At 31.4% G+C, this 26,999-nt stretch overlaps 1 protein-coding gene across 1 annotated transcript; it reads left to right on the top strand.

Moving 5' to 3' along the window:
- Positions 1–1,495: 1,495 nt before the first annotated feature.
- LOC143064699 (uncharacterized) lies at positions 1,496–26,364 on the top strand. The gene is made up of 16 exons (XM_076237732.1): positions 1,496–1,679; positions 2,086–2,262; positions 2,758–2,821; positions 7,177–7,250; positions 8,012–8,104; positions 9,650–9,851; positions 10,068–10,130; positions 11,790–11,927; positions 13,061–13,268; positions 14,516–14,649; positions 15,227–15,351; positions 16,991–17,096; positions 17,523–17,612; positions 19,498–19,650; positions 20,156–20,274; positions 20,717–26,364. The coding sequence occupies exons 1-16, from the start codon at positions 1,527–1,529 to the stop codon at positions 20,813–20,815; spliced, it is 1,998 nt and encodes a 665-aa protein (XP_076093847.1). The 5' UTR covers positions 1,496–1,526; the 3' UTR covers positions 20,816–26,364.
- The last annotated feature ends 635 nt before the right edge of the window (positions 26,365–26,999 follow it).

Genomic DNA, 26,999 nt, shown 5'->3' on the forward strand with positions numbered 1-26,999 from the left:
TTTCGTGCGCTTATATACAAATGTAATTATTAAACATGGTTTTATTTTAAAAGGATGTGTGACTCAAAAATGTTATGAATGTCCAGTTATAGTCTACGAATATCAAAATCCAAATTTAAATCTTACAAAAGCCTTTTAGGGCCATGTTAAATTACTTTTTACAATTTGATATAACAAATTATTAATTTCAAAAAATATATCAGATTATCAATTCGATATAACAGATTATCAATTCGATATAACAGATTATCAACTTGGTATAACAAATTTTCAATTTTGATATAACAATTTGTAAATTTGATATAACAAATCATTAATTTGATATAACAAATCATTAATTTGATATAACAAATTACCAATTTGATATAACGAATTGTGAATTTTTCTACCAATAGCATAATTTTATCATAATAATGATTAATTTAAATATTGCATAACCCAAACTGGTGCATTTCGTGTACTAATTTGATTGTTCATCGGACGTGCAGTGACAAATATCTAAGATCATCTAATGCATATTCAAAACTCAATTTACAGGTTTATTGTTTCTGTAACTCACCCTCCTCCCATTTTCCCCTTTATTTGAGACTTTTTTGTGACTAGTTTCCCGATTTCGTATATGGGACTTTGTGTCTTAGAACGAACAAGTATAAGAGAGAAAAGGGGGACCTATTTGATCAATTTATATTGCATATTTTCAAGTGAAAAGGAAACGAATAGTTCTATTGAGATATTGTTTTTTCTCGGAACATAGGAACATGCAAGGATAAAAAAATGTGCTTCACCTTCTTGAAAAAGCCGGGCATGATGCTTTAATAATTTCAATAGGAACATAAAAGGATAAATATTAGAAATTTAGCTTTAACATATATTTTTGATGTGGATTTTTAAAAATTAAAATAAAGAAACATGCGTGAGATTTTGAATGATTGTTGACAGCTGATTTCTTTTAATTAGACCACTATGAGGTCCAAATTTGATATACTTTGCTCAAAATTCGGATTTGTGTCGAAAGGAAAAATACGTCCACAAATCCGAATTTAGAGCAAATATATAAAATTTGGACCTCATTTTACTCAAAAAGAAGCACATGAAGGTATTTTTTTTATAACATATTTGATTTAATCAGCCAAATAATAACCTATATACAAATTGTCAGCAAAATTTCAATATGGGATCAAAACTGTATCGTATGCCCTTAAGATTAAGATTTTAAGAAAAAAAAAATACCCCCACCTCCTTTCACGCCTCTTGAATCTAACTATACAAATCCTTGATAAACCCTATATTTAAATTATCACATACTTATATTTGTAAACTACAATTCAATCCATAGAATACAAATTTGAAATGGGCCAAATAAAAATAACTCTAAGAAGGAACATCGAAACTACTAGGCCTAAAGAAATTGAAACTGCAAATACCAGGATCTGGGGAAGAAAAGTGATACGAGTTTTGTCAATACCCTTTATCCATTCGGAATTTTGTCGCGTAATCATACGCATGCGTATTGTACCAAAACAAACATGGATCACTTTTCCAGCTTCACGATCTTCCTATTACTTTCACAATGTTTTGGAAGTATAGTAATGTTTTCAGGAATGTTAGATATAGAAGAAATAAACAACGTCAATTATGGAATCGATATTTTAAAAGAGCCAGTGTTGTTAAAGCCGGAGGTACAAATATGCAGGTTTTCTATACATCCCTCAACATTTTTTTTAGCAAATTCGGCCTGAGTATTGAGTAGGCTGAGAAGATCTGAAAACACAGTTACTTTGTAGTGCATTTCTTTAAACAATAAATCTTAATTAAGAAAAATCTCACCTGTGATTTCTCAATTATATTTTTAAACTTTGTTGTGCTACTTTTGGTATAAATTATTATTCTTCACACTAATTTGTATTCTGTATGTTGCCCCATTTTTGCCATATTAGGGATGTCATGCACAAACATCTTGTGATACCCATTGGATCCACAACTGGTTAGATATAAGCTAAATGCCAACATCTAATTAAAAATGAAATTCATTTAATTAAACACAAATGAATTGCTGTTTCTTTATGATGGAATGTATATTTCTAGGTAGAATTGCCGGTGAATCACATTCATTTAACATCCAAATATGGACAGAGATATCAATGTCATTTTCCAGACCAAGTGGAAACAGAAAGAAAAATTGAAGAAAAGGAAAAAGAAGCTTTAGAAACTGGAATTCCTGAATTACTTAAACCATTAGAATCTGTACCTTGTTTGCTGAAGGTATATAATTTTTGATGTACTGTTTTAAAGGGACAGATTTTTTTTTTTTTAATATATTCAATGCTTTCTGACATAAAATCATTTCAACATATTGATCAGAATGAGACAAAAAAGTTTTTACCAATTGTTTTCTAATTCCTAAACTTGTAAATGCTATTTAAATGGAGCAGAGAGAGAGAGGGGGGAATACACAAGATGCTCAATTATTTTAGGAGTTTGGAATTATATAAGCTTCATCAACTAAGTATTTATCAGAAAATATACCCTGTAAAAAGTGTATGGTCACTGTCAAAACAGAGACTAAATGTACATGTCAAAAGATTCTAGTTGAAACTAACACTGTAGATAAGGCTTAGAATATTTAATCAAAAATGAAAATTCATATCTGCCTAAGGCCACATATCTTCAAATGTTATAATATTCATTTAGTTCCTTTTTATGTTTGTTGTATCTTAAATTATTACCTTCATACATGTATATATATTTTTTTTTCAGGCAAAAGATTGGTGGAGTTATGAGTTCTGCTATGGAAAATATATCCGACAATTTCATGTTGAAGGTATAAAAGTAGAAATTAAACTCTAACTGATGTCTGACAGACCTTAAATTTGAAATACTCAAATATTGTGCTTTAATAGATGAAGTATTTTAGGTATCCTAGACTTTTAAAATTGGTTTTGCTGAGTTTTTTTTACTTCATGTCAAAAAGCAAGACATCCATAAAACTTGAAAAAAGTTTAAAAAAAATACATTATAGATATGCTGTTTTTGGTAGAAATTTGTTAAAGTTTGTGATTTGGTCAGTTTAACATTTTTAAGGGGAACCACAAGTTGAAAGTAAATGATATTTTGGTCAGCAGTTGAATCAGTATCAGCACATTTTCATTTCCAAGAACATGACGAAGATTATTTGGCCCTGCTCTTTCTGACCTGGTTAGGGGATACCCCACCCCTTTCATTTAATTAATTGCTTAATATCCTGATCAGAGGTATGCATAAGGAAGGTTAAATACTAAACTTCAAATGATTTCCAAAATGTCATTAACATACTATCCCTGCTATAATGTTATAAATATCAAAAACTTATTAAGACATCCATATCTTAAATATATCTTTGCTATAATTTTTCAAGTTTACCGAAAGAGTTTTTTTTTTCCTCAGAGGTCATGTAACTCCTCTCATATTGCAAGTTGCTAAAATGGGTCAATATCCAAAATGGGCCTCAAATTAAGGGACACAAAAGCTGTGAGGAGCTGCATCAGGAAAGGAGTTTCTGGATGTGCTAATTTATGAAAAAATGAATCATACTACATTTTTACCTTCACCCAAAATTGAACCAAATAAGTGAAACTGTAGCAGCTGCCAAACGAGCCATCATACATATCTAAGTATACGATATGGACTGATTTTTAAGAAGAAAATGTTATTACTAATACCTATGGGAAATCAATTATGCATACTGAGCCAAAAGACTCGTCATTACTTATTTCCCTTTACAGAACATAGGGCTAGAGTGTGTTTTTGAAGCCTTTCCTTTATTAAAGTGACTTTGTGAATAATTGTGAGATATTTGTTTTGAATCAGAAAAACAGTTCTTTAGTTATAGAAATTTGTTTATTTTTTCAAACAGTTTTTGTCAAGCCTGCGACTTTAGTTGCAGAAAGCTCGACATAGGGATAGTGATCCGGCATTGGCTACGGCGGCGGCGGTGTTAGCTAACTTCTTAAAAGCTTTATAATTTAGAAGGTAGAAGACCTGGATGCTTCATACTTTTATGGAGGCCTCATGTTACGAAGTTTCTGTCAGTCACATGTCCAATGTCCTTGACCTCATTTTCATGGTTCAGTGACTACTTGAAAAAAAAGTTAAAATTTTTTGTAATGTTAAGTTGTCTCTTATTATAAGTAGTAGGATAACTATATTCGGTATGTGTGTACCTAGCAAGGTCCTCATGCCCGTCAGACAGTTTTCACTTGACCTCGACCTCATTTCATGGATCAGTGAACGAGGTTAAGTTTTGGTGGTCAAGTCCATATCTCAGATACTATAAGCAATAGGTCTAGTATATTCGGTGTATGGAAGGACTGTAAGGTGTACATGTCCAACTGGCAGGTGTCATCTGACCTTGACCTCATTTTCATGGTTCAGTGGTTATAGTCAAGTTTTTATACGACCGCAAAATTTGAAAAATTTTTCGTCGTTTATTGCTATCACGTTGGCGTCGTCGTCTGCGTCGTCGTCGTCGTCCGAATACTTTTAGTTTTCGCACTCTAACTTTAGTAAAACTGAATAGAAATCTATGAAATTTTAACACAAGGTTTATGACCACAAAAGGAAGGTTGGGATTGATTTTGGGAGTTTTGGTCCCAACATTTTAGGAATTAGGGGCCAAAAAGGGCCCAAATAAGCATTTTCTTGGTTTTCGCACTATAACTTTAGTTTAAGTTAATAGAAATCTATGAAATTTTGACACAAAGTTTATGACCACAAAAGAAAGGTTGGGATTGATTTTGGGAGTTTTGGTTCCAACAGTTTAGGAATTAGGGGCCAAAAAAGGGCCCAAATAAGCATTATTCTTGGTTTTCGCACAATAACTTTAGTTTAAGTAAATAGAAATCAATGAAATTTAAACACAATGTTTATGACCACAAAAGGAAGGTTGGTATTGATTTTGGGAGTTGAGGTCCCAACAGTTTAGGAATTAGGGGCCAAAAAGGGACCCAAATAAGCATTTTTCTTGGTTTTCGCACCATAACTTTAGTATAAGTAAATAGAAATGTATGAAATTTAAACACAAGGTTTATGACCATAAAAGGAAGGTTGGTATTGATTTTGGGAGTTTTGGTCCCAACAGTTTAGGAAAAAAGGGCCCAAAGGGTCCAAAATTAAACTTTGTTTGATTTCATCAAAAATTGAATAATTGGGGTTCTTTGATATGCCGAATCTAACTGTGTATGTAGATTCTTAATTTTTGGTCCTGTTTTCAAATTGGTCTACATTAAGGTCCAAAGGGTCCAAAATTAAACTTAGTTTAATTTTAACAAAAATTGAATCCTTGGGGTTCTTTGATATGCTGAATCTAAAAATGTACTTAGATTTTTGATTATTGGGCCAGTTTTCAAGTTGGTCCAAATTGGGGTCCAAAATTAAACTTTGTTTGATTTCATCAAAAATTGAATAATTGGGGTTCTTTGATATGCCAAATCTAACTGTGTATGTAGATTCTTAATTGTTGGTCCCGTTTTAAAATTGGTCTACATTAAAGTCCAAAGGGTCCAAAATTAAACTAAGTTTGATTTTAACAAAAATTGAATTCTTGGGCCTCTTTGATATGCTGAATCTAAACATGTACTTAGAGTTTTGATTATGGGCCCAGTTTTCAAGTTGGTCCAAATCAGGATCCAAAATTATTATATTAAGTATTGTGCAATAGCAAGAAATTTTCAATTGCACAGTATTCAGCAATAGCAAGAAATCTTCAATTGCACAGTATTGTGCAATAGCAAGAAATCTTCAATTGCACAGTATTGTGCAATAGCAAATATTTTCAATTGCACAGTATTGCACAATAGCAAGAAATATCTAATTGCACAATATTGTGCAATAGCAAGAAATTCCAATTGGATTTCAATTGGAGTTATCTTTCTTTGTCCAGAATAGTAGTTGAATCAACTTAAATCATTGTTTTATACAATATACAATGTATATTCACTTTTACTACCAACTGATAGATTAAAACAATCTTTACCATTCAGTAATAACAAGCACTTTTTTTACATTTTAATATTTTATGATGTATTTAAATGAGTAGTTATTGTTGCAAACTTCATTAGAAATTTGAATTGAGATCAGTTTTGAAATAAGGGAAAGGGGGATGTGAAAAAAAAATTGGGGGGTCAATTTTTTTCATTTCAGATTTCATAAATAAAAAGAAAATTTCTTCAAACATTTTTTTGAGAGGATTAATATTCAACAGCATAGTGAATTGCTCAAAGGCAAAATTTTTTGTTTAAGTTCATTAGACCACATTCATTCTGTGTCAGAAACCTATGCTGTGTCAACTATTTAATCACAATCCAAATTTAGAGCTGAATCCAACTTGAATGTTGTGTCCATACTTGCCCCAACCGTTCAGGGTTCAACCTCTGCGGTCGTATAATGCTGTGCCCTGCGAAGCAACTGGTTGTGTTTTGGTCTGTTTTCTTCTTATACTGTATGCAATTGGTCTACTATATTTGGTGTATGGAATGATTGTAAGGTGTACATGTCTAGCTGGTAGGTTTCATCTGACCTTGACCTCATTTTCATGGTTCAGTGGTCAAAAAAAGTTAAGTTTTTGAGTTTTGGTCTATTTTTTTAATACAATAAGCAATAGGCCAACTATATTTGGTGTAAGTAGATATTTTATGATCTATATGTCAGTCGTGCAGATTTTATTTGACCTTGACCTCATTCTCACAGTTCATTGCTCAGTGTTAAGTTTTGTGTTTTGGTCGGTTTTTTTATAAGCTATAGGTCAACTTTATTTGTTGTATGGAAGAATTCTTAGCTGTACATGTCTGCCTGGCATGGTTTATCATGTTTATCTGACCTTGACATCATTTTCATGGTTCATTGATTAATGTTTGGTTTTCTTGGTTAATGTTTAGCTTATGTGACAGTTGTAATAAAGCTTTACATTTAAGACTATCAACAAAAAATCAATGATAAGTTAAGAAGGCGAGACATTTCAGTGTGTGCACTCTTGTTGCCCATTAAATTTTATGAAAATTCTACAACCTACAAATGTTATGCTATTATGTCGAAACCTAATCCAAATCTTTTCTAATTCTTTCATATTTCTATTCATATTTAGTTATGGTAAGAAGGTCAAGCTAATTATTTCCTCATGATTAATCAGATTTTCTTTTTCAGATGGAAAGATACTTGGAGATATTGTATATTTAGGTTACTATGATTCAGAGAAGGATTGGTCAGAAAGAGGAGAGGTAATTGACATACAGTGTAACACTGTTTCACAATCTGTCATCAATGGTAGTTAGATGTATTTTACAGCATCATTATGCATATCATGTGATATAATTTAGGCTAGTTTATAAAACAAAATGTCAGTAAATGTTAACAATTAGTCTCTATCACAATAGAGTACCTACATTTAATCAAGACTTAATGCAACCTAACCCAATAAAAAAAGAACTTGTAAGTGCTTGCACATAACAGATGAATGTTTTGTACACATGGAAAATTTACAACCAATTCATCAAAGTTAGAAATACCAGTAATTGAAACCTGGAATTCACTAATACATTCAATAACTTTTTCTTTTACTTTACTTTCAATTTTATCAGTAAATATATCCAGAACAATTATATTATTTGTAGAAATGACATCATACATTCCTAGGAGAAATTTTCATGTCAAACAGAATTTTGTGGGGTATATATATATATATATATATATATATATATATATATATATATATGTGCAAATTTTCTCTGGGTAAATTATGCAGATACCATTTTATTGTTCAATATTTCAGTACATTTATAGGTTCATCACATACCTAATATTGTACTGGTTTTTGAAATATCTAAGTTATAATTATTATGAATTGGGCTCTAAATTATATGCTTTTGTCTAATCTATTGTTGTGTTGTTGTCTCTTTGACACATTCCCCATTTCCATTCTCAATTTTAGACATTTTTATGATGACACACATTTAATAAGGTGTTTACTATTGAATTTCAGTCCTATAACAAGTTAAACAGATACCATTCTCAGTCATATGTCAATGGGTCAAAGTGTGATCTTACTGGTGATAAAAGGAAAACAGAAGTTAGGGTAAGTTATTGTGTTATCTGTGTAACAGAATCCTTTCAATATCTAGCCAATCCACACATCAGTGTCTAGTAGATTCTACACATCAGCATCTAGCAGAATCCACACATTAGTGTCTAGCAGTATCCACACATCAGTGTCTAGTAGAATCCACACATCAGTGTCTAGTAGAATCCACACATCAGTGTCTAGCAGTGTCCATACATCACCATTTAGCAGAATCCACACATCAGTGTCTAGCAGAATCTACACATCACCATCTAGCAAAATACACACATCACCATCTAGCAAAATAAACACTTCACCATCTAGCAAAATACACACATCAGCATCTAAAAAAATGCACACATCATTGTAGCAAAATACATTCATCACCATCTAGCAAAATACATACATCACCATCTAGCAAAATACACACATCAGTTTATAGCAAAATACACACATCAGCATCTAACAAAATACACACAACAGTGTCTTCCAAAATACACACATCAGCATCTAACAAAATCCACACATCACCATCTAGCAAAATCACATCAGTGTCTAGCAAAATCACATCAGTGTCTAGCAAAATACACACATCACCATCTAGCAAAATCCACACATCACCATCTAGCAGAATTCACACATCACCATGTAGCAAAATCCACACATCTCCATCTAGCAAAATGCACACATCACCATCTAGCAAAATCCACACATCAATGTCTAGCAGAATCCACACATCACCATCTAGCAAAATGCATCACCATCTAGCAAAATACACACATCAGTGTCTAGCAGAATCCACACATCACCATCTAGCAAAATACACACATCACCATCTAGCAAAATACACACATCAGTTTCTAGCAGAATCTAGACATCAGTTTTTAGATGATTCCACAAATCAGAATTTACACATCAGTATCTAGAATCAACAAATAGGTATCTAGCAGAATGGACATATAAAATTTTTTTCTCACATTTTGGATTTCATCTAAACATTGTTCATCTTTCAGTCTTTTGTAAATCTACAATAGTTCCTAAATCAATAAACTTCCATAATGAACTATATGAAGGTAAATATAAAAAAGAAAGTATTCAAATCCATTTTGGTGACCCTCCCACAAAAGATTATAGCTAGGGAGTGAGACATAGTGATCCTACATTATGTTGCTGAAATTGTATAACAATCAAAAACTTTGTCAAACTTTCAGTTTTTTAAAACAAGGACACACGTTTCCTAATGATAATGAGATGATAGTCATCATTATCTATTTACACTGAACTCAGCAATCACATGCTAAACTCATGGTTTTCATGAGCCGTTTATGAATTTTTCATTGGTATGAACAAATTTTTATTGCTAAATTATAATGCCTCTAAGGTATTTAGACTGCTGTATTATTAAGGCATCCTTGTCTGGTGTTATGGTAAACATTGGTATTTTTCAACTCTCTGTGGTTATATGTTTAGACTCTTAATATTGTAGGAATTGAGCTTTCTCATCAATGAAGTTTCTGATTTGAGTAGAACTGTATGCATAATTTGTATTTTTGATTGCAGTTTGTATGTGACGAGGGATCTGGAGATCACATAGGGAGAATAGATGAGCCAGAGACATGTAGTTATGTTATGACTATCCACACAAACAAGATATGTCACCATCCGTACCTTAAACCAATCAAACAAAGCCAGGCTGTGCCCATTACATGTAATCCTTTGTTGACCGAAGAACAGTATACTGAATATAATCAGATGGTTGAGGGTATTTATCATACAATTTAATGATTATATACAAAAAAATAGAAACTGTTCAATTTGTTTTTTTTAGTTCAGGATACATCTTGAACTGAAACTTTTTTCAAAGGCAATGGATTGTCCTTGGCTTGCCAATTTGTTTTTGTAAGATTTATTGTGTAAATTTGCAAGATCTCATCATTTGCTTTGTGTTGTTCTATAATTAATATTGGTGTGGTTGTAGAAGAAATAGAAAGGAAAAGGAAAGAGGAAGAGAAGAAAATGAAACAAGCAGAACAAAAATTACGTATGTATTTGTATTAGATGTGTAAATTTAGTACCGGTAGCAAGTATTTTTTTTTATTAAAAAAAGATTCCAAAGAAAACTTAACTATTGTTCTTTTTCTGACAGTGAAAAACAAAATAAACCAGTTGCTCTTTGTTTGTCCCCTACTGGCAAAGTTGACTTGATGTTTGCATTCTCGCTGACTGCCAGTTTGTCAATAAGTTTGAGTATCTATGATTGGAGTTATTTTTGTGAAGGTTGTGGTCCTTGGACACAGACAAAAGCTCCAAATATCAGTTTTCTGCTCTTTATTCTGTTACACCTAAATAAATTGATAAAAAAATGTAAAGGTAAATGTAAATCACTATAACTGCATTTAATTCCATGTATAAAGTATTTTATATTTCTAGAAGGTTGAAATATTTTATTGTCAATTATTATATTTTTAGCTCACTTTGAATTGACTTTTGGTAAAGATTTGATTGCAACTTAATTGTAAATCTGTTTTAATCTTAATTTGTTGTGACTATTTTTTTTTTTAATGAAAATTGACTTTACTTGTTGATTGCACAAATTTTATACTTTTGTGGTGTTGTCTAGTATATATTTTGCACTGAAATAGGTTGTTTTTAAGCAATCGTCTCTTCTCATCAATGACATAGTTTTCATTGTGGATCATCCAGCTTCAAAGACAAATATTATATGAAAAATCAAAATCAAAAGATGTACTTTTGGGTTTCCAGTGTTGAAATAAAACATAATGAAGAAATTAATCAATTGTTGTCCCATTGAAACAGTTTTTGAGAACATAAAATTAGACAAGTAGTTTCACCAAATAGAAAAGGGTATTTGTTTGAAAATTTGTTTCAGAATGGAAAATTTCCTTGAACTTAAAACCGTTTATAATTGCTGTTCTATTGAAATGATCAGTAAGAGCATTTAACTATGTTTTTTTTATCAAGACCAACTTTCTTTTTATTTCTTTTTATGCCTTTATGTTGCTCTTGGGCATCTGTTGACAACTGTTTTTCTTTGTGTTATTTTTATGGCCCCTGCAGACTTTTGTCGGGCAATATAGTTTTTTTTTTCTTAAGTGTGAGTTTAAGTGTATTTAGTTAATGTTAGTCTTGTTGTATATTCTTTAATGCTTTAAGCACCAGTAAATGTATATCTCTTTTTATGCCTATTATTTAGATAGTTATCATGATACAAAATGCTACAGTTAAACTAGTTTAGATTGGATGAATTTGATTGATACCTGTCAAGGATATGCTTAATTTGAAACTTTATTATGAATTATTACAAACGAAAGTGAACCAATGCCTGGTGAATCTGTATAATAAATTATTTTGGCTTGTACTGCTTTATTCATTGTATTTAAAACAAAAAATAGATTGTAAAGAAACAAAAGGAATTACACTGTATGGACAATCTCTGAAGAAAGATTCAGGCAAAATAAGTTTCAGAAACATTACACAGTTGATTTATTAGGTAACAGATTCATAGACTAAAATTGTTTTCTACCGTATACAGATAAAGGATAATTAAACTGAAACTGCTTATGATACAAAATTAGCCTCACTTAATATATTTGAGAATCAACATATTCTATAGCTCAAACAAAAATCTTGAGGGATAAGGTACGTTAAAGATGTAACATAATGTGTACACATATTGCAGATTATACAGAAACAGGTGGTGACGATGTAGACGAAGAATCATTTCAAGTTTTTGATGAGAATGGTGAATTAAAAAATATTAATGATGTTAACTGGAACACAGATACCAAAAGTGATTCACTTACTAATTCACTGAAAGGTAAATTTTATAATAGTATCAATGGAAATACAGACTACACGAAATACGTCGGACCGTCGGACAAATCCGGTGAATAATGGATCGGTCTGGTAAAATTTTGTTGAATTCCGGTCCGAATGTCCGGTGTTTTTTTTCATGGAACATTCTAGCAAAATTGCCAAACGATCTCAAATTCATTTTCATCTTTATTATTCATCACAGCGATGTTTTTTTTGTTCAACCGCTAGCTTTATGCCGAACATCGACAACCAGTAATGTGTAAATCCGGGTAAAAACATATCTGACTGTCAAAAACAACAATGGATGCCATCATTGGCACAACCGGAAATGTAATTAAAACCGGATCAGATTCTGGGAACGGATAAGGATAATTCCGGGTTTGCCGATTTAAATACAATAAATGAATAAAAATCCAAGCAGATCACAAAATTTAGCTATGAAATATAACCACAAGAATTGAAAACCAAAAGATATATGAAAAAGAAAGAAGAAACAGGAAATAATATTTTATACAGAAACTCTAAATTATGTTGAGTTCACAAACATTGTCAAACTCCAATAAAATGGGACATGACTCTTCACTGAAATGCATTCAAGCAATTGTGCACAACTTTCATAACAATATCCCCTCTTGTTACATCATTTTGTTTTAATTTGTGCATTTTGGGGAGGAGTAGGGCACAACAAAGTCATATGTTTGTTGTTTTTGTTGGATAATATACAATTAGATGTAAAAAAAAATTGGTCTGGTAAAATTTCATTCGGTCTGGTAAAGCTAGGATGCTTACCAGACCGAATGTCCTGTAAAAATAAAATTCATTCGCGTAGTCTGGAAATAGGTTGAACCACTTTTATAGTAATTCATTGGAAAGTGAAATGTTATGCAGTTGTTCCCAAACAGCTGTTTCATTTTCAGTCCTATAGTTTGTGTTTTACAAATAATAGAATAAAAAACATGCACAACTTGACATTGGCACATTGGCACATTTTATTATCAGACTTTTTTTAATAAAGTGATATAAACTAAAATACATGTACCAAATTGATTAACTAAAATATGCATTTGTTTGCTGTTTGACCTTTCTAGTTATAACTTCACTTGGCAAAACTTGACTAAATATTTGTATTTACAGATGCTGAATTAAAAGTAAAAGTACAGGTTATAAATAACTTGGATGACCTAGAAAAGGTGTTCAAAGATTTAAAGAAAACTGAAAATGCAGGTGGAAAATTGACATCAGATTCTATGGTGAATGTAAATGAAAAGAAATCAGAAACAGACGAAGACACAAATGAGAAAGATACAGAAAATACAGAGAAAACTACTCTTACTTTTGAAAAGTAGGTATTTGTTCTGTCATGAAACCCTCCATACTGATTTATACTTGATGCATGAAAATTAAAGCAACAATTAACAATGAAAGTCAGTGAATTGTTTTGGGGGGAATTTTTTACATGATTTGATGAATTATGCGTTATGGTATATTTAGGTGTCACTATTCACATGACATCAGTTATTAAATGTGAACCCATTAAGATAAAATGTTAAGAAACTAATAGGTTATTTTTAACCGGATTTTTGTGACAAAAATGTCGGTTATTGATTTGGGGATGTACGGCGGCCGGGCAGTCGGGCGGCCGGGCGGGCGGCAATCAAATGTTGTCCGTGCATTAATTCATGAACCGTTCAGCCAAAGCTTTTAAAATTTTAATATGTTGTTACTGACAACTAAATGAAGGTCAAGTTCAATAATGGCGATTTTGACTTTTACCGTTCAGGAGTTATGGTTCTTGAAAGATTGAAAAATGGAGTTTTCAGTCGTGTCTGTGCATTTACGCATGAGCTGTTCTACCAAAGCTTCCCAAATTTTAATATGTTGTTACTGATGACAAAATGGAGGTCAAGTTCAATAATGACGATTTTGATCTTTACCGTTCAGGAGTTATGGTTCTTGAAAGATTGAAAAATGGAGTTTCCAGCTGTGTCCGTGCATTTACGCATGAACTGTTCTACTAAAGCTTCCCAAATTTTAAAATGTTGTAACTGATGACAAAATAGAGGTCAAGTTAAATAATGACGATTTTGACATTTACCGTTCAGGAGTAATGGTTCTTGAAAGATTGAAAAATGGTGTTTCCAGTCGTGTCCGTACATTTTCTCATGAACCATTCAACCAAAGCTTTTGAAATTTTTATATGTTGTTACTGATGACAAAATAGAGGTTAAGTTCAATAATGACGATTTTGACTTTTACCGTTCAGGCGTTATGGTTCTTGAAAGATTGTTAAATGGCGTTTCCCTTCACGTTGTTGCATTTACTCATGAACCATTCAATTTAAGCATTTCAAATTTTAATATGTTGATACTGATGACAAAATGGAGGTCAAATTTGATATTGACGATTTTCACTTTCACCATTCATCAGTAATGGTTCTTGTGATATTGCCAGGACACAAATAAATATTAATAAATCCGGTTTGCTGTCGTTGTGATAGCCTCTTGTTTTCATTTTAAATTGGGAGTTTTTAAGAATTTTGTTGAATTGATAATTTATGTCTTCCTTTTTTCTTTAAAAATTGTAATTCAGAAGTAAACCAAAAGATAAGTCAAAATCCTTTGTGTCAGAAGTTGTTGAAGAGATGGACCAAACCGATAAAACAGAAGATATGGATGATATCCTTGATGAAGATGACACTTCCTTAATTGAAGAATTTGATAAAGGTATGTTCTGTGTGATTTTATTGCCTAAATATTCTATACATAAGTGTTTAAATTTTTGAGCCTGCCAAATGCTCCACAGAACCTATTTCCAAATTGATAACATCATAGGCTTTGGGGGTATTAGTTGTTTCCCTGACCATCAATCTCTGTCTGTCCATCTTTCCATATTTTTTAATCTGTCCTTGTTTATTTGCAATAAAAACTGGGCTGTTAAGTAATTGTGAAAGTACCTACTAAAGGGGTATTGTTAATCAGATTTGAATTATTTTAAATATATTATGGAAATTTAAGAATACATTTTTACATTTCCAGTTAAGAGCTAATTTACTCCCAATTTCTACCTTTAAACTATTCAAACTCGTTTTTAATAAGTCCCCATGGCAGGTCGGATCATCAAAACTATGTAGGAAATATCAAAACTAAAGCTTTTTTAAATCGGGCACTACAAATTTCAAGATAATTGAGAAGATAAGAGGGGTGCATAAATTTACCTTATATAAAAGTATATATAAAAGTTTGTTTATTTTCACAAAATAAATGATTGCGAAATATGTTTATGTTGAACATACATTTATAGGATTAAAGGACACAAAATTTACAGATTTGAAGACAAGACTTGAGAAAAACAAAGCATCTTTATCAGATTTACAAAGTCAAGTTAAAGACGCTATGGAGCAGGAATTGGATGGTATAATTGAGGAGGTATGGAATACAGCACTTTTTTGTCAACTCTGTCATTTATTTAAGAATATATTTAGCCATTGTAATGTTTATGGGACTGCAAAAAATTTTTAAAATTTTGGTCGTATATTGGTATCACGTTGTTGTCTACAGTGTCGTCCGAAGACAGATGGTTTCCCGATAATAACTTTAGTATAAGTAAGCAGAAATCAATAAAATTTTAACACAATGTTTATAACCACAAAAGGAAGCTTTGGATTGATTTTGTCCCAAATGTTAAGGAATTACTGTAGGGGCCCAAAGAGGCCCAAAACAAGCATGTGTATAGTTTCAGGACAATAAATTGTGTATATGTATTTCAATTGCTCTGAAATTGTACCGCAATGTTTAATACCATAAGTAGAAGGTTGGGATTTATTTTAAGGGTTATGGGGCAAACCGTCTAGGAATTAAAGGCCAAAATGGGACCAAAAACGCATTTTTCTAGTTTCAGGACAATAACTTGTGTGTAACTGTATGGATCTCTCTGACATTGTACCACAAGGTTCCATATAACAGAAAAGGCTAGGAATAAGCGTCCAAAAATAGGCCAAAAAGAAGTATTTTTCTAGTTTACAGACAATAACTTGTGTTTAAGTGTATATATCTCTCTGAAATTATACTACAAGGTTTCTTAAGACAAAGGAAAGGCTGGAATTGAGTTTTGGGGTTCTTGCTCCAAGGGGGGTTTCAATAAGTTAGGGCGAAAAAAGGGGCCCAAATAAGCATTTTTATAGTGTCCAGTCAATAACTTGTGTTAAAAGCAGTGTAAGGGAGGTAATCCAATAGCAATTCCATTTAAAGAATACTGTTATATATGTAAATGTTTGATTACCTCCCTTACACTTGCTTAACAATTATGTATTAAAAAGATGATTGTCTTGAGATGATTAGCTGTAAATTTATCTTTAGAAGTTGCTATTAATTAATATTAATTTTAACCATGACTGTATGTCATTTGATAATTTAATAGTTAAAAAGAAAATTTCTTCAAATATTTTTTTTGAGGGAATTAATATTCAAGAGCATAGTGTATTGCTCAAAAGCAAAAAAAATGTTAAGTTCATTAGACCACATTCATTCTGTGTCAGAAACCTATGCTGTGTCGAATATTTAATCACAATCCAAATTCAGAGCTGTATCAAGCTTGAATATTTGCCCCAACTGTTCAGGATTCGACCTCTACGGTCATATAAGACTTGCTGAATGTTAGAAAGAATACCTGTGCACTGCCTCTGAAAATAGGTTATAAGTGTTCTGCAGTTAATTGATTACTATTAGGACATGCATAACTTGTATATTTTACCTCTGTCACTGTGGAACTGCAAAAGCATGTTTAGTAACAGCTCTACTTGATTCATCAGTCGGTCTGGAATGACCGTTGGTAAAACCTTTCCTTGAAGTCTGTTTTGATTGTATGAATGGGAATGATTTTATATTTGGTCTGCAGCTTGATAATATTGAGTTGTTATTATTAAGCTATTTTTATTCCACCATACAGCCACTATCTGTTTGCCAATAGTTTGAAATTTTACATCACTAATAGTTCCAGAGAAATTTTCTGAAAACCTGGTTCTTTACTTTTATGGAAGGAAAGGATTTTATATTGTTTGTTTTTAAGGCTGAGGAAGAAGTGGGTGTAAATTTGGAAGAAAAGAAGAAGTCTTACAAGCATCTGACAGAATCACTGGAAAACCTTATAAAAAGATTAGATAATACACAGGAAGGTATATATAGTCAGATTAGGTTTCATAAAAAGTGAGATCATAAAAATTTTGCTTTATATCTACTCGAGTTATTTAATTTCAATATATAAACCTGGAAAAAAGTATTGCAAAACTTCCATTGAAAACAATGTAAAATGACATGATTGTAGAATGTGTATAATTTGGATTTTACTAAATACTTATAATCCGTTTATGGTTTAAAATTCTACCTTTCTTTGACTTATGCCCCTGTATAACATTACATGCAAAAGGGGAGGGTCATTATCTATGTTCCATGGACACCTTCTCCATTTCTTTGCTATACATTTCATATAAAACTATGTGTGGTTTTTTTTATTATTATTAAGTCATTCAGGGTTGTATTTTAATCAACATGGTTCCAATAGATCCTGAATTTGAAAATCTTTATACTGACATTTTTTTCAGAAATAGACAAGGTTGATAAACATATAGAAGAAGCCACGGATGATTTGACTGCCTTAAAAGAAGAAACAGATATAAAAGACAAAATTCAAGGTAATGCTTGACCAATCAGGGTAAAGCTTGACCAATCAAGGTGACATGGTCATTCATATTTCTACCTTTTTTATGATATTATGATGTTAGTAAAATTATGGCTTTTCTAATCAAATAAAAAGAATTATTGTTAATTTTTACAGGATACAAGTTTTAAAGAAAATTATTGGCACATCATGAAATTTTTAACTATCACCCTTCTATTTAGGCCTTTAAGAGTGAGCAAAGGAAGAAACAATGCCAAGAGATTTGGATGAAGCTCTCCTTATCCTAAAAGAACTTCATCTCTCTGCAAGAGATAGATCATTTAAAACAATTGAAGAAAAAAAAAATACATACCTGGAAGTTATTTTTTATATATATATATATTAAAATTATTTCTGGTGCCCTACCGGCCTAGACATTTTCGTTGCCCATCCCCCTATTTACCTGAGAAAGTATTCTTCAGAACTCTAGTTCAAACCTATAAACATTTATCTTTTACCTAAGATAACATCAGTTTGGCCAGGAACTGGAACTGATAGCCATCGAATGACATCTTCCACTGTCCACTTCGCAACGTTCATGCTGGAGAAAGTGAAAATTTACCAAGTTCAAGGGAGATAACTCTATAGGACAATTGCACTTCCGGTAAACAAAAAATCGCTGAAATGATGAGTCTGGAACGCAAATATCACGACAATAGTTTCTATTTTTGTCGAGCCTGCAACTTTTGTTGCAGAAAGCTCGACATAGGGATAGTGATCCGGCGGCGGCGGCGGCGGCGGCGGCGGCGGTGTTAGCTAACTTCTTAAAAGCTTTATATTTTAGAAGATGGAAGACCTGGATGCTTCATACTTTGTATATAGATGCCTCATGTTACGAAGTTTCCGTCAGTCACATGTCCAATGTCCTTGACCTCATTTTCATGGTTCAGTGACCACTTGAAAAAAAAGTTCAGATTTTTTGTAATGTTGAATTCTCTCTTATTATAAGTAATAGGATAACTATATTTGATATGTGCGTACCTTGCAAGGTCCTCATGTCTGTCAGACAGTTTTCACTTGACCTCGACCTCATTTCATGGATCAGTGAACAAGGTTAAGTTTTGGTGGTCAAGTCTGTATCTCAGATACTATAAGCAATAGGGCTTGTATATTCGGTGTATGGAAGGACTGTAAGGTGTACATGTCCAACTGGCAGGTGTCATCTGACCTTGACCTCATTTTCATGGTTCAGTGGTTATAGTTAAATTTTTGTGTTTTGGTCTGTTTTTTTCATACTATATGCAATAGGTCTACTGTATTTGTTGTATGGAATGATTGTAAGGTGTACATGTCTAGCGGGCAGATGTCATGTGACCTTGACCTCATTTTCATGGTTCAGTGGTTATAGTTAAATTTTTGTGTTTTGGTCTGTTTTTTTCATACTATATGCAATAGGTCTACTATATTTGTTGTAAGGAATGATTGTAAGGTGTACATGTCTAGCGGGCAGATGTCATGTGACCTTGACCTCATTTTCATGGTTCAGTGGTCAAAGTTAAGTTTTTGAGTTTTGGTCTATTTATCTAATACTATAAGTAATAGGTCAACTATATATGTTGTATAGAAGCATTGTTAGCTGTACATGTCTGCCTGGCATGGTTCATCTGACCTTGACCTCATTTTCAAGGTTCATTGATCTTTGTTTAGTTATCTTGGTTAATGTTAAGTTTATGAGACAGTTGTAATAAAGCTTTATACTTAGGACTATCAACATAATATCAATGATTAGTATAGAAGGCGAGACATTTCAGCGTGTGCACTCTTGTTTTTATTTATTTGTAACACCATCATAAATCATTATTTAAAAATGTAGACTATTATGAATTTTATGCATCTTTACTTAGCCTATTTTTTTTAAGGACCTGACAGTGATGAGAGAGTAAAAGTTCGAGTCACACGAGTTAACAAGAAAGAATTACAGAAAACAGATGATAAAAAACAAACGTCAGAAATAGAAAATGTAGAAATTCAGATAAAAGATGAACTGGAAAAAGCAGGTTTAGATTTAGCAGGTAGAAAAATTTGAAGGTTTTGTATAAGTGTTAGTTCATTGACCAACAAATTTGATGGGTAATATATTGGAGTGCCTTTGGTAACCACATCTATATATGCACTCCAGCCAGTAAAATAAACTGATTTGCTTGTACCCTCATGATGTGGAGATGCATCATTTAAAGTCTCCTTCTCTGTTTAAAGCTCATGTTTCAAATATGAGAATTTCACTGTTTAAGATTTTAGGTTTAATTTCAGTTCTCAGATGCGTAAAACATAGTCATATGACTTACTGACTATTACATATTTTTCCTAAAAGTAATTCACTTTATTCTTGAAATTAGGCTTCATTAATTTATATTAAGTTATGATCCAAGTTCAGCTATTAAAAACTTAAGAAAAACTGTAAAATCTCAGTAAATACTCCTTATTTAAAAAAAAATTAATACATAATTATCATTTCTCAAAACCATCACAATTTGTCATCCATTGATAGCTGTTTTCATTATTTCTTTTTTTTAACAGGTGGTAAAGTACAAGTTAAAATAATAACAGCTGGTTATTATGACAAAAAAGGAGAACCAATTAAAACATTATCAGCAGATGATTCAGATGCATTTAAAAATATGATTGTCTCTATACTGGTAAGTAGTAGTATAGACTATTTCAGTTGTACGTTGAATAAGGACATTAGATTTCAGACTTATAACAGCAGAGGGATTCCTAAATAGTTAGGCTTAAAAGGGAAAACCAAGAATCATATAAACGAAAGCAGACAATTGAAAATACAAAGAACTGGTTGAGAGATGCTATTCTATCTGTTAAATGAACAATACAATTATGTGTATCAGTAACATACAATTTGACACAAAACTTTTTGCAATGAAAAAGATACTCATTAGACTGCAGCACACGCTTTAAAAAACTTCAACTTTTCCAGCAAATATTTTCATAAAAGCAAAAAACTCTTGAGATCCCTTCAAAAATAACTGGATAAACCCTTGGGATAAGATGGTAAAAGTAATAATACTTACCTTGATTTACCCTGAGAGGGCTGGTAATATAATTGACAAATATTTATTTTAGGGAGGAGATCAGGAAGCAGCTCAGGAAGCAAATAAATACCAAGAGCAGGAAGACAATTACAGCTTTGTATGGCAAAATAAAGACAAGAAAACATCATAATCTTACAATCAAATTCTCGTGTTATTGATGGATATTATGTAAAGTTTTTAGTGCTCTTTTCTGTTAATTTTGTTACACAGTTTAAAGATGGGTTGTCTGTATTTGGCAGAAATATGCTTTAATTTGTCATTTATTGTTATTTTCAGTAAAAAAAATATTTTATTATGGGAATATTTTTTTTATTTTGAATGATTCACCTTCAATTCTCTGGTTTAACTTTTATTGTATATCCGGAATTAGTTTCAGAAATGTTGTGGTTTAATGATGGAAACACTTTTTAGTTTCTTACTGTCAAATATATCTGGACAATTGCAAAGAATCAATCTTTATGGAAATACTTTAATAGTACCTATTTCTAATTTAAAATAATGAATAAACTTTAAAAATCAATGATATTATGCTTTGCAAATCTACAGCATTTATGTATTTGATTAGTGTAGAAATATACATCTATTTAACGGGTACATTTGATGGTGCTGATAGTCTTTGTTTACATAAGTCTAACTAAATTTTGTCATAATCACAAACCAGTGATGTTTTAAAAAATTTGCCTTAAAGTTATTATTTGTTCAGAATATGAAGAATCTATTGATTTTAATATTGATATAGCTAATATGCTTGATAAGTGAGGTAGTGAATTTGTTAAATAGATTCAAGATCACATATATCAGGCCTCTACAATAACTTTTTTTCCAACTTGTCCTGTAGGACAAGCACATACCAAAATTTACTTGTCCGAATGAAATTGTTACTTGTCCAAAAATTTTCTATTAAAAATAACCTTTTTTTACATTTTTAGTTGATTAAAGGAACAAAACGAATTTAAACAATATAACAGAATTTGATGCATTTTTTTAAAATACTTTTCAAAAATATGAGTCAAGTACAACTGCGAAACTAGTCATATCACAGGAATTAGGTTCTAGTTTCCATCAATGCTAGTCTCATCAGACTCTAATCATGAGGCACCATCTGATAGGCCTGTACACTCATTGGATTTGTATTCTGTTTTCTTTTTTTTTTTAAGTTAAAAAAAAAAAGTTTATTCAAATGCAATCAATAAAAAGAAGATAAGCCATCATAAGGTCTGATTGCCAATGAGACAACTCTCTGCAAAAGACCAAATGACACAGAAATTAACAACTATAGGTCACCATATTGCAAGTAATGTTTTTTTCTACTGATGATCAAATATGATTTTGTGAATTATATGGTAAATAAAAAAAAAAATTTTGTGAAAATACTGGTATGGTATTTATTATAAGGAACAGAATAAGGTAGCAAAATGAGGTACTGATTTGTCTTGGTCCCGAAATGTCTCCTGCCTTGTGAAACTGTCTATCAATCATGTCTACTAAATATGTCTCCTACGGTGCCAAACTGTCTCTTAAACAAATGGAGCTGAATCTTTCGAGGTGACGTACTGTCCTGTAAAGTTACCTTATCTACAAAGCGCATCATTGATTCCGATCAGTAAGACTGTTTTCTGAGAATAGTATACCTTTTACCTGTTAAAAAGTACCTGACAAAGAACCAGTTAAAAATTATCGATTGCAAGTAAACATGTTGAAGAAAAAGGTTTTGCATTTGAATAAGCAGAATACAGAAACATGTCAAATTAATATTTGTTTTCTTGTTTTTGTTTATAATAAATTACTTTGTTCATCAAAGTTGGATTAAATTTATTTTCTGCAGAATAATTGTACTTGTCCCTACGGACAAGCTTGATCCAGCTTTTACTTGTCCGACCTTTTTTCCCTCTGGTACTGGACAATCGGACAAGCATTATTGTCGAGGCCTGTATATGTCTTTGATATGGGATTGGTTCTTTGATTGCTGTAAAAAGGAAACTGAAATTTAACTGCTAAAATTGTATATTGTACTGCTGTTTTATTTGCCTTTTTTTGCCATTATCTTGAAAAAAAACTATACTAGCTAGATAAAAAAGGATGATTGCAGTAATGATCTCACAGCAGAAGCCTGAAAAAAAATCAGAAAAAGATTTAAAATATAGCCCCTGAAATGTCATATATCATAGTAGGTCACTGTTTTGGGTTTTGTCTTGAAGTAGGTAGATTGAAATTTTGAATTGCAAAATGTTCAGCAAAAACCTATCTAAATTTCTTAAAAATCACATATCCCATTGACCATTTCAGTGAAATAACCTCTTATTTAAATAGATAGATAGTAGATAACCCTTAGTTAAATAGGACTTACTGTTATAAGCTCAATAATTAATCCACCTAATAATATTCTGTGATATTTTAGAATGATGGCTATAGATATTTATGCTTCAAATACAATCTAGTCATTTTAACTTTCGGATGTTTGTTATTTGTAGTAGTTGTGTCAGTGTATTTAGTAATAGAATAGATTGTTTATAAATGATTGTAGTAAATTTATCTGTATAATGTTAATTAAGACAATTCTGTGTACATTCCTGATATATGTTTAATATATCATAAAAATAAAATGTTCTATCATTGGACAATTATAAACACAGTTAAAGACTTTACACATGCCAACACTGAACATTTTTAGCCTTATAAAGAATATATTGCATTTAAAAAATTTTTGTGCCAGTAGCAAAGAATGCAGAAAACAAATTTACAGTTGAAATAAGTTACAAATTATGTACACATATATATGCCATAAAAATCAGATGAACAGATTTTCTTAAATGTACACAACTTGTATCCATTAAACAAGAAGTGCAATATATGTTTATAGATGTTATGAAACTTTATATGATTTGTATTTTTTTTTATGGATAATGAGTCTATTGGCTATTTGTTGTTTTTTGGAATAAATTTTGTTATGTTATTTTCAGCTTTAACTATTTTGTGTTGAAAAACTTCTAAATCAATGATTATTATTCATAAAAAGCTGCAAAGGACTCTGTTTCAAAGGGAGGCAAAATCGCGGGCATTTAGAGCTTAGTTGAAAGTATGAAAACTGTTATAAGATGAATTGTTTTAAAAGATTTTGTCTGGAGAATTTCAGAAAAGGTATCAAAATTCATAAGTACTTGGAGACAGGATATATTTTTAAGCTCTCTCCCTTTTTTTCAAAGTCGGTTATTTTTTTGTTTTCTGATAAATTTCATTACTGTCTTGTATGACTTAAAAGTTGGGTCTGATGATAGAAAAAATATACAGACGCCTTTATTTTCGTTTTTCTCTCAAAATAACCCAAACAGAATAATCATAAGAATAGATGACAAATGCAACTATGCATGATACCTATAGAACACAGAGGCATGATGATTAATTTATTGAGGAAGGAATAGAAGCAACACATGAAATTTGGTCTTCTCGTTTAATAGTATAGATGTGTTTCTTTTTGCAACACAAAATGTAATTTGTTTTTATCAACATTATAGCATTTTGAAAAGTGGCATGCATATGTGAGATGAGGAATTTACATAAATTTGTCATGTAAAACATTGCAACTACCGGTACACCAACTTTGTTTATTGATTGTTTGACAATATTTCAAGTTTTGTAATGATCTAGGTAAAGCTTTTCATTGTTAAATGCTGCTGATCTTGCCACTCTCTCATTGCAGTGTTTGTTAATAGATTAAAACACTTTATGATATTTTTTGTAAATATTTGGCCAATAATAATTAATTAGAGTGAAAATCAATTGGTAAATTCCATGTCCCTTCATTTAATGACATTATTTTTGCATTTACTTCAATGGAGTTTGGTGATTAGGCACTTCTGTCTTTTTGCCAGAGTCTGTTGAGACATGATGTCTTGAAATTTTTCAGAAAGAAACCCATGGCACCAAAGGAGTAGGTCCAGTAAGACCCCTTTATGGCCCCAAAATATAGCAGTTTTACAAAATTGTTAAAATGTAAACTTTTAGTTATTTATTGGAAAGTAGAATGATTCTGCTACATAAATATGGGTTGTTTTTGACAAAACATTGCACATATATCTGGTACTAGCAGCATTAAGTCATACTAAGTTACTGAAATCTTAACAATTTTAACATTTTAGTTAAACTTTAGACGGTTTCCGTCTTGAATGAAAATGGCAGCATTTGTGTTCATTCTTAATATTGAAATGCAATTTGTATTTGATGATAATACACAACATATATAAAGGTTGAGGATGAACACGAATGCAGCCACTTTAATTTTTGACAAAAACCATCTGAAAAGTGACATATTTTGCCATATTTGATATATTTTTCATAATTAAGCTGGAATCAGGGTGTTTTTAATGGGTAAATCAGTGAAAATCTTTTACATAAACTAATTGAATCAACTGAAATAGACACTTAAGAGTTTAAAAAGTGTCCAAAATCTTTTGTCAGATTAACTTGAAATTTGAAGCCAAAATCGGCCCTTACCGAACCTACGCCTTTAGAAAAAAAATTGAGAAAATTTTTTTCATTGAATAGATTTATGATAAATTTTTTACTCTACTTCTTTTATATGGGTCTTGTGAGCTTTTCTCAAATGGTGTCTTTTGTGTTGTTGCCATAAAAAAAACATCCCTCTGGAACCACTGAAAAGATTTCAGCCAAATTAAGCCTGAATGATCCTCAAGATATCTAGTAAAATATCTCAAAGTAAAATGTTTGTTCACCCAAAAAAGATACAAGCTCTAAACTGTGAAAATTATTAGCTAACATCAATCTGCAAATAGTTCATCATGACTGAAATTTTCAATTTATTTCTAATAAGAATTAATGCCCTTGAAACACAAGTTTTATCAATATTTAGCATTTTTGCTTTTCTTTTTAAAACTATGATAGATAGAGGGAAACTGTAAACAACAAATATAAATAACAAAATAAGATCTACAAATCACTTAATAATAATCTTGATTTTCAATTGAATCCTTGTAGGAGTTATTGCTTTAAATGACCATGTGTGAATTATATTGAAGTAAATGAGGTTCATGAAGGAAAATTCTAATTGATTATATAGTTCCACAAACATGTTTTACTTTTTGGAAATGTAGTTTTAAATGAAATAAGCCATATATCCGATTGTTTTAAATGTTGTTCTTTAGCCAGTTATCTTCTTGTCCAATTGAATTTGTATACCTCTGGTGAATTAAGACTGGAAACTTCATTAAAGGTTGAGGAAAGAATTAATTATAATATGAAAATTCTGAGACTCAGTTTTGGAGGTCAAACTGAAGCATAAGAATTTATAAATGATTTTGGGATCTTCTGAAAAGCAAAGAAAATAATTTCATTCAAATGGGAAAATCTGTATGGTACTGCCTAATTACTTTTCATGAGAAAAACCTACATATATAAGTGGAACGAAAATAAAGCAAGAAATGCATGCACATTGTACATGTAAGCAAGAAAGGAAAACAGTTTTTTGTCCATCTCAAATGATTCATCTTATAAACATTTACGTTTGTGAGGGAAAACTATTGTGTGGCTGTTATTTGTTAAAATTAAATCTTTCTCTATTGAAGATAGCTATGTTTTACATGTGTTGCAGTTATTTATACGCTTTCTGTCTGATTATTCTTTCTTTATAGAAAATATTGTTGAATAAATGTTATGTTTTTTTAATATTTTTTGTGTTTTCTCATCCTTAAACCAACTTATATGCAGCATCTGCAAATAGATCCTTGTTTTCCTCTTTGAATTTAAGCTAAAGTACACATTTTGAAAACTAGATAACTTCTGTAAAAATGAGGAGATTAGTTATGCCAATAGGATAACTATCCACCAAAGTTCAAATAAAGTGGATGTAAGCAATACTAGGTAACCATACAGCCTTCAACAATGAGGAAAAATCATACTGTATAGTTGACTATAAAAGCCCCTGGCATGAAAAATATGAAACAATTCAATTGGGAAAACTCATAAAGACAACCACTGACCTACAGGCTTCTAACTTGGGTCGCACATAAAGAACGTGGATGGGGTGAAACAGGTTTTTGATCGCTCAACCCACCTCTGACTTACACCATTTCTTATGTTGTGCTGTTACACCAAACTGAAACTCATCAGATTCATACAAAGCATACAAAGCAGAAAAACATCCAACATAAACACAGACCAGATGTGACTAGGTAATAATCCATCCCAGCTCATTCCCAACAACAAAAAGGACACAAAGTACATATCTGAGAGTACTGGCAGTTAACGACAACCAGTTCAAAGCCAATAACAACAACAAAAATTGTTTATCTAAGACTAAC

The sequence above is a fragment of the Mytilus galloprovincialis genome, chromosome 2 (assembly GCF_965363235.1).
Source record: "Mytilus galloprovincialis chromosome 2, xbMytGall1.hap1.1, whole genome shotgun sequence".
In the NCBI taxonomy this organism is placed as follows: Eukaryota; Metazoa; Mollusca; class Bivalvia; order Mytilida; family Mytilidae; genus Mytilus; species Mytilus galloprovincialis.